Here is a 9,144-nt window from a genome sequence, read left to right as displayed (position 1 = left end):
AAGTTCTTTGGAGAAAATCCATGACTGTTTAAAGTGGTATCAAAGCGCTCTAAAGATCTGAGGCCTTAGAGATCTGATGTCAAGGCTACTCCCAAAGGAGGGAGAGTCGATTGGTGCAACTGTGGAAAGCTGGGGAGTGATGAAGTGAGCCTGTCAAGTCTGGCATGGGAGGGCTTGTGCACGAGGCCTTCTGGCCTTGGAGCGTGAAGAGGCCTGTTGCTTAATGGGCGGTGGGTGGGTGGCCACGCTGTGCCAAAGGCCAGCAAGCACTGCGAGAGATTACGGCTCCTTTCACTCAGCTCCCTTGCTAGCATTTGGGCGATTTCCTCGTGCCTTTAATGTCAAGGCAAATTACAGGCCTTTCAAGTCAAAACCCTCTTGCTCGAGAGCAAAGCTCACTCGAGCCGGACGCTAATCGCTGCCTCCCACAAGGGGCCTAGCTTTAATTGCCCATGACATGCTAATCTGCTGGACAGTCTCAAATGCTCCTTTATCTGTGTGCCGCTCTCCTTTCCCTCCTCCTTTCCCTCGCGGCTCCCCAATCTCCACACTTTTTCTTCGGCGAGGCAGTTTGCCCCGACCTAGCCTGGGAGTGGCCTTCCCGGCCGAAAGAGGCAGCTCGCCTGCGGAGACAAAAGAAGCCCTGTTGCAGTAGCTTCCAGCCTGTGCCTTCTTGCATGTCGCGTGTGCCTTTCCCACCCCCTCTGGAGGCATTAAGGAAAGAAATGAAACTCTTTCCCTGCTTCAGCAAGTGCTTTTGTTGCCTGGGCTTCCTCTTTATCGTTCTGCGGGAGTCAGGAAGCCTGAACTCAGACAGCCCCGAGTGCAGCCCAAGAGATGACAACCCAGCATGCGCAGGGTCCCTGGTGGCCATGCCTCTCACTTCTCCAGAAGGCGGCTGCGATGGGTTGGGGAGCTGCAGGCTCCACGTCCTGGGGCCTGAGGAGCCGGCAGCACCTGAGGAGGTGCAAGATGTCCCTGCTGGCGAGCAGCAGATGGAGTTCAAGCAGATCCTGAAGCACGCTGGAGAGCTCAACAAACAAAGCTCTTCCAGGACCAGGACCCTGATGGACCGACTCAGCTTGGTGGAAACCAGAGTGGTTTCCATGGCATCGGGCCTACAGAAGTTGCAGGAGGAGAGCCGGCATAATCTGCACCGCTTAGAGGAGCAGCTCAGCTCTTTGGTGGCCCTGCTGCTGGGCATCCTCTCTGGCTGCAAGCTGCCTTGCAGCGAATCAGTCCTGAAGGCATCCATTCTTGGTGAGTACAGAGAGGGGGTTATCCACTTCCCATTCTGCCTGACTGTAAAGGGAGAGATTCTTCTCTCTCATCACAAACAACAAAGTCCAGGTTGGGGTGGGGTATGATCTGAAGGCTCATGGTGCAGCAGCCTCACTGAAGCTAAACAGATCTGTCTGGCAAGTGCCTGGAGGGGAGAACTCCTGGGAATCCTATGTATGCCCATCGTCCCGTCCTGACACTGAGGTCCAGCTCCGAGGGCCTTCTGGTAGTTCCCTCGTTGTGAGAGGTGAGGTTACAGGGAACCAGGCAGAGGGCCTTTTCAGTAGTGGTGCCCACCCTGTGGAACGCCCTTCCAGCAGATGTCAAACATATAAACAGCCGTGTGGTTTTTAAAAGACATCTGAAGTTTTTAGTGTGTTGATGTATTGCGTTTTTACTATTTTTTGTTGGGAGAAAGGAGGGATAGCTCAGTCAGTAGAGCATGAGACTCTTAATCTCAGGGTCGTGGGTTCGAGCACCACATTGGGCAAAAGATTCCTGCATTTCAGGGGGTTGGACTAGATGATCCTTGTGGTCCCTTCCAACTCTACAATTCTATGAAGTTCTAAATAAAGCTTTGTAAATAGTTCACAGCAGTCTGGTGGGATACAGCCCCCTACACAGAGCTTGGAGTGCTGAGCAGGGAGGGAAGGAGGCCATGCCCCATCAAGGCAGCCCTCTTGCCTTGCTTTGGTTACGCTGCACTTGGAGTTGAGGTAGACAAAAAGAGACAGGACAGGGTTCCTTGCGCAAATCTTACGATGTGGTTAGAGTCAGACCATGTCGGGTCTTTACTGAGCATTCATTCTGAATGCTTATTCTGTTTAGGAGGCGGTTATTATGACAATGAACATTTATTCTTCCTTCATCTTGATTTGCTTCCAGGGTTCAAGTAGGTAGCTGTGTTGGTCTGCCATAGTCAAAATAAATTAAAACAATTCTTTAAAAAGATAGTTAAAAAGATTCTTCTTAAAAACCATGCACACACATGAAAGCTTACACCTAAAACTACTCAGTTGGTCTCTAAGGTGCTACATTGTAATTTTTAAATTCTTTTGGAAGGATTCTTTTACAGACTTTCTTAGATCATATAACTTTTTTGAAGACTTGATTCTTCAAAAGAATTCTTCAAAAGATTCTAAGGGAGTTTTTAGGTTTTTAAGAAGAGTCTTTTAAACTATCTTTTTAAAGAATTGTTTTAATTTATTTTGCTTCCAGGGTGTTTTCCTATGGGTCCTTTGTTCCACCCTAGGTCATATTCCTATTTAAGCCCATGCTGAAGTCTCACAAGGCCAACTTAGCAAACCTACCCAGTGAGCTGAGCTTGGCATTGTCATGAACCTACATCTTGGCCAGAATAAACCATGGAGAACATTCCAGTGCTTGCTTTGCACCAAAGCAGTCACCTAACCAGCTCCACACTGCTGAATCAAAGTCGCCATTCACTCAAGTGGTCCTGTGAATGTGTCTTGTCTCCCACTTTGGTTCAACGAAGACAGGCAAAGCCTTCAAAACCTCAGAGTCCTCATTCCGTCTCTGCCTGGCTTTTTCCTCCACCATTTTTCATTATTTCCTTCCCCCTCCCCACTTCTTCTGCTTGAGATGCTCCACTCGTTTTCTCTTTTGATTTTCTGACATCTCAACAGTCCATGTCCCGGTAGGAATTTCCGGACAGATGGATGCTGTATTGATGAGCAATATGCTTGAAGAGTTTGCGGCTGACATTTATGGCTATCAGGCTGACCGATGATGCAATTCTTTCTGTTGGACACAATCCCCCCACTGTTCAGCATTTCCTTCAGATAGTTCCCTCTCCCACTCCACATCCTCCCTGATTATGCCAGAGCAAGAGAAGAACAAGAGGGACAGCGATGCAAAGACGCTGTTATGGGAGCAGACAGCACAATGCCTGCCCAAGTTATTTTGCTGTCAGAAGCAGAGTCAAAAAAGCAGAGCTGGCGGGTAGCACCAGATGCTGTGAAATCAAGGCATTTCGTTGCCCGCACACAGGAAACTCTGTAGCTCCTAGATCTTTCTAGTGGCAGGGGAGGAGACCTGATGAAATCTTAGGGAAGGCTGCTGATGACAGAAAATATCCACTTCCCAGCCTTAGATGCCTAGGGCTTACATTTGGGTCCTCAGATGTGAAATGCACAAACATGTTTTTCAATGTTTTCCATTTTAAACTACTGTAGGCCTCCAGGTGTTATTGGACTTTAACTCTCACCATTCCTGGGCATTGGCCAAGGTGGCTGGGGCTGATGGAAGTTGGAGTCCAAGAAAGCCACAGGTTCCCCATCCCTGTCTCATATCCAGGTCTTTATTGAACATGGTTTGTGGAGTGGTTATCTATGACATTTATGAGCATTGGACCTGCATTCATCTTGATTTGTTTGTGGGGTGTTTCCTGTTAGGCGTTTGTTCACCTCATATTTTTCAATGCACTTCCCTGCCACTTTTCAAACTGCTAGAAGTCTGGTTCTTTTCTTTCTTTTTTTGAAGCGGATTTGTTGCCCTAAGGCGACAGAGCCCTTTAGTTTACCTTAACTGTGCAAACCTCAGGTTCTGGTATGTGCTTGAATCCATCCCACAAAATACAGTGGTACCTCGGTTTATGAACACAATTGGTTCCGGAAGTCTGTTCATAAACTGAAACATTCATAAACTGAAGCGAACTTTCCCATTGAAAGTAATGGAAAGTGAATTAATCCGTTCCAGATGGGTCCGCGGCATTCGTAAACCGAAAATTCGTAAACCGAGGTGTTCGTAAACCGAGGTTCCACTGTAGTGGGAGTCCGAAGGCACCCTAAGAGAAACAAAAACAAACAAGAATGGCGTGTGTTGCAGGGGGCCATGCGCCAATGGCACTCGCAGGGGGAAAAATGGATCTGAATGTTCCACTTGTGTGGAAGCCCCCTTAATGCCTGGGGGGAAGTTATCCAAACACTTAGCAAATCTGTATAATAACACTGCACTAAAGCAGCTCAGTCACAGACTATTGAGAATAGAGTGGGCAGTGGCTTTTCCCAAGAGCTTTGCAGTAATCTCACAGACTCCAAATTATCTCCCAGATATAGGGAAAGAGCACAAAATTGAGGAGACACCAGCACTTACAGGTTAGTATAAATCTATTCTGTAACTTAGACTACAATCATATGAAATCTGAGAGGGAGACCAGGTCCCCTCTCTCTATCATGGTCCATAGTCTTGTGACCCTGATGATGTTGGGACTGCATCATCAGTAGGGCCACAAAGGGGGGTGTCAGAGCAGTGTGTACCCCAAAGGAGTGTGACAGCAAGGCTTAGGTCCGAAAGATGTGAATCCTTCCTGGCACCCTAGATACACCCCAAAACTTAGAATAAATTTACTCCAGCCCAAGAGTTGGTGAAGATTGATCCCATTTATTGAGAGAGAAATACAATTTTAAAAAAATAAACTGACCTTTTTTAAGGGGGGGGAGGCAAAAGGATGCCCTCACTTGCACCCTACTGGGATAAGGCAAAAGAGCCTTTGGATATTCCTCGCTGCCTCCGGTGCCTTTAGTATTTTTGTAGCCACTCAATAAGCATTCCCTGAGTGGCTTACAAACAAATAAAATATATAATAATAAATTTTTAATATTCAAGTTAACAACAAAGACAGATTTTTTTAAAAAAAAATTCTTTGCAACAGAGGCAGCATAAACATAAACAACTTGTAGCCCGAATTAAACTATGCTAGACCACAACAGCTGAAGATTAATTAAATCTACAATGTCTCTCATTCCTTAAGATGGTGCGTTTTTTATATAACACCATCAATATGTACATGGTGCTTTAGTGCAGAAGGTTACAATTTAAAATGAAGCCAAAACAAGGAAGAGAAAATATGGGCTTTGGGGGAAGGCAGGAAATGGATTCGCACTTCAAATTGGTCGTCACAGGAGGAAAATGATGCCTTACACACATGGATCTCCAGGTGTGCAAGCAATTCCCCACCTCTGCCTAGAACCCACCTATTGTACATTATGTTTGAAGGCAGTCTGAGTGTGTGAAGCCCAATACACATTGGCTAGAACCACATGATAATTTCTTAACTCTTTGGGAAGACCTCCCTTGATTGCTCTATCCAATAGCATGTTGAAGCAGGTAGCAGTGCCCCAAGATTGCTCTGGAGGTGCAATCCTGCTCGCCCTACGCGTAACAGTTTCTAGGTGCCATATCAAGACAGTTCATATGTCCAGGACCTGTTGTTTCATTGCCAAGCCCCTGTGGTTTATTACACCTTTCTATGCCTTCCAGACGGACCTATGGCCCAATTCCGTCTAAGGCAGCTTTTTATGTTCCTATGTACTTTCAGTGGAACCTTCTGAAAAATCTGAGCACACGTATCCTCGGGATTGTGCAGAGATCCATAAACAGGGCATCCGAGACAACGGGATATACACCATCCAACCCATTCCCCTCCGTCAACATTTTGAGGTAAGGTAGGTAGGTTTTGAGGTAAGGTAGGTAGGTTTACCTAATGGAGTAAATAAGATGTGCATGCAGCCAAGTGGGTCCCCATTTGGCCAAAGGTAGTACAATTGCAATTCAAATTCAACTCCTTGCTCCAGTGGTACTGTATGTGTAAAAGTTGTATCCATACATAAAATTTGCATTGATGTGCTCCTAAAGTGGGCATTCTAAATTCACCCTCCTCTGCATTGCCATTGTAAATGATAATCTGCTATGAGATCCTGTGTATTCTTACTTAAGAGTAAGTCCCACTCACTCACTGTAGATTGCTTCCCTTATTAAGATCATAAAGCTTTTACTTTGCATTAATGCATCTGGAGTAAATTTTCCCCCTTGCCATCATTGATGCAGATTAGAATCTTCATACACCTGCCCATCAGAATATATTGAAAAGGTGGTACAGTGGTACCCCGGTTCTCGAACGAAATCCATTCCAGAAGACCGTTCAAGTTCCAAAATGTTCAAGAACCGAAAACTCAATATGGAAGCCTCAATTCAATTGAGAAAAATTAAAAATACGCAGAGGAAGCCATTCGACTTCTGAGGCACGTTTGAAAACGGAAGCATTTACTTCTGGGTTTTCGGCATTTGTCAACGGAGACATTCGAGAACCAATGTACCACTGTAGTAGGTGAGAATTATCTTTTAACATTGCACTTATGGCTTCTCTCCCTGTGAGCAGTGTGCCCCCAAGGTCCTTTTAAACCTAGACTTTGCAAAGTCCCCTATCAAGAAAAATGGAGAGCCTTTAAAAAACAAAAACAAAACTGGTTACATATGTTCCCCATGGCAAGAAAGAGTAAGTGCAGCCACCGAAGATTCAAAAACATAACGCTAAGTGTGTGGTTCTTAAAACGGGAACATCCACTATTCAGTTAATTAGTAAAATAAATACATTCCCAGACGGGACACCCCTGCACTAATGCTGCACAGAACAGACACCACAGAATCAAAAGTAATTAAATCTAACTTACTGAAAATAAAATTTCCAAAATGGCGCATGAACAGGCAGGCGGTGAGTTTCTGCCACTTACTAATTCACTTCTGGAGCTCCTTAGCCCTGTTCCCCACTGACGAAAATAGTTCAGAGCAGCCAAAGACCATTAAACCTGTTTAAAGCACTTGTTGTTGCCTGCAGAGTGGAAAATTTCTTTGGGGAGCATGATGCTCCAAGCCCATGGAATCAGGCTGTGACAAGGGCTCTTTTTCAGGCGCTCCATTGCTTCTGCCGATTAACCTTCGCCTTGTGTATTGCCAGGCGTACTGCGACATGGTCACGGATGGTGGCGGGTGGACCGTGTTCCAGCGCCGGCAGGATGGCTCTGTGGATTTCAACCGCACTTGGCAGGAGTACAGGCAGGGATTTGGGAGCCTGCAAGGGGAGCACTGGCTGGGCAATGAGCACCTCCACAGCTTAACCCGCCTGGGCCAACATGTCGTGCGCATAGAGCTGGAGGATTGGCATGGCGTCAAGCGCCATGCTGTTTACCGCAAATTCAAAGTGGCCAGCGAGGCCCACAAGTACCGCCTGACAGCCCGGGAGTATCAAGGCAGTGCGGGCAACGCCCTGAGCTACAGCCGCAACTACAACCACGATCACAAGTGCTTCACAACTTGGGACAGCGACAACGACAACTACCCCATGGGCAACTGCGGTGCGTACTATGGGGCCGGCTGGTGGTTCGACTCCTGCCTGGCAGCCAACCTCAATGGGAAGTACCACCACGGACGCTACACGGGGGTGACCAGCGGCATCTACTGGGGAACATGGTACATTCTGGTTGACAAAAGGACCAATCAGAAGTACTCCTTCAAGAAAGCAGAGATGAAAACAAGGCCCGTCGGCTTTTAAGAGGAGCCTACAACCAGAACGCCTGGTGCATGTGGATTTGCGGCAGGGAGACTTTACAGAGATAAGTTAAAAGAAAATAACCTGCTACTGAGATTTGACTTGGGAAAAGCAAGTTCAAAACAGGACAAAGTCCTACTTTGTGGTGGAGAATCTTAATACATTGAAAACAAAGGATAAATAGGAGCAGAGTCACCAAGTTGCCCACAGCTCTTGTAACAATCACAAATGCCCAATTCTACATTCAACTGCCCTTCCTTTCCCATCTCATGATCCTGGGCAGTATTGAGTTATATCCGCCATTCTTCCATACTCCACAGTGAAATTCATGTTTGGGTCAGAACACATCCGCAAGGGAACTTGCAAGTGGCTACAAACTTCCATTTGCAGCTTGGACACACATCACATTTGCCTCACCCTGTTTCATGGCTTGCTCTTTAGGCTTACGGTGGGCACGTAAGCAAGTTATCTGGAGAGGAATCATATAAAGGGTCTTAATAATGTATCCAAAGTATTCTACTTCAGCTCAACCCCTCATTCAGATTTCTACAGAAAGGACTGAAAGCCTTGTTGAATTATCTGGACCTTTCCGATGCTCCATTTCACTTCATTTCACTTACCCAGAAGTGAATGGGGATGTGCTAAATTGCAGGAAATCAGAAGCAGCATTCTGAATTATATAGTGACTTCCAGAAGATTAATATGCTTTTCCTGAGCACTGGCAAGCAGTTGCTCTTGTATTTTCTGCCCAAGGTTGTCAGATCCAGGCCAAGCAGGTACTCAGTAACCTTTGTGCAAAGAGAAGCGCCTGAGCTGTAGTTTGGGCTGCAGCAACAGGGAATGCATCCTTACTCCTTTGGGGTGGTATCCTGACCCATATATGGAGCAGGCTAGGGAATGAGTGACGTCCAAGGCCTCCCCACTCTAAAAGAAATGCAGGAGTGGTTGCCTCCAACAGAATGTCTTCAAGGCACATTGTGGTTCTTCAGCGGCACACACTATTGTGGTCCAAGCCAATTTGGGAACCACTGCTTTAGACATGCTTCTAAAGTCATGAAATAGTGTTATTGATAGCCCACCCAAGTGCCTTTATTAAAAATATTTGCATTTGTAAGTAATCCAGAGAGGTACAATGTCGGGGTGTGTGTGTGTTAACTAGTAGGAGCAGTTTCTTCGATTACCTGCAAGCACATGAGAACCAGATTTGCTTCATTCTATTTCCTCGGTTAAGACTCCGGCTTCTAACTCCTCCCACTATCAAAATGTCAACAGCTATAGAATTGGCTGGAGTTAAACAAATTGGAGACATCAGGTGGTTCAAATATCATTACTATACCTGTCCCTTCGGGGGCAGTTAATGGTTTAGGGTGCCTGTTCTGTTCATTTTCACTAGGCCTCAAAGCACTGGAAGAAAATATAGAGCAACAAAAAGGGCCTTAAAGTATAATGTGTTGTTGTGGCAATCAGAGAAATGTTATGAAAGAAAAAAAAGAAATGAAAATATTTTAAACATTAAA

At 46.0% G+C, this 9,144-nt stretch overlaps 1 protein-coding gene across 1 annotated transcript; it reads left to right on the top strand.

Moving 5' to 3' along the window:
- The first annotated feature begins 482 nt into the window (after positions 1 to 482).
- LOC118080051 (fibroleukin) lies at positions 483 to 8,712 on the top strand. Its single transcript, XM_035104983.3, has 4 exons — positions 483 to 1,260; positions 4,353 to 4,397; positions 5,621 to 5,742; positions 7,037 to 8,712. Exons 1-4 carry the CDS (start codon positions 483 to 485, stop codon positions 7,628 to 7,630), a joined length of 1,539 nt encoding a protein of 512 aa, XP_034960874.3. The 3' UTR covers positions 7,631 to 8,712.
- The last annotated feature ends 432 nt before the right edge of the window (positions 8,713 to 9,144 follow it).

This window comes from Zootoca vivipara, chromosome 2 (assembly GCF_965207765.1).
Source record: "Zootoca vivipara chromosome 2, rZooViv2.hap1.1, whole genome shotgun sequence".
Classification (NCBI taxonomy): Eukaryota; Metazoa; Chordata; class Lepidosauria; order Squamata; family Lacertidae; genus Zootoca; species Zootoca vivipara.
Note: the sequence above shows the minus strand (reverse complement) of the source record. Positions and strands in the feature narration are given on the sequence as shown.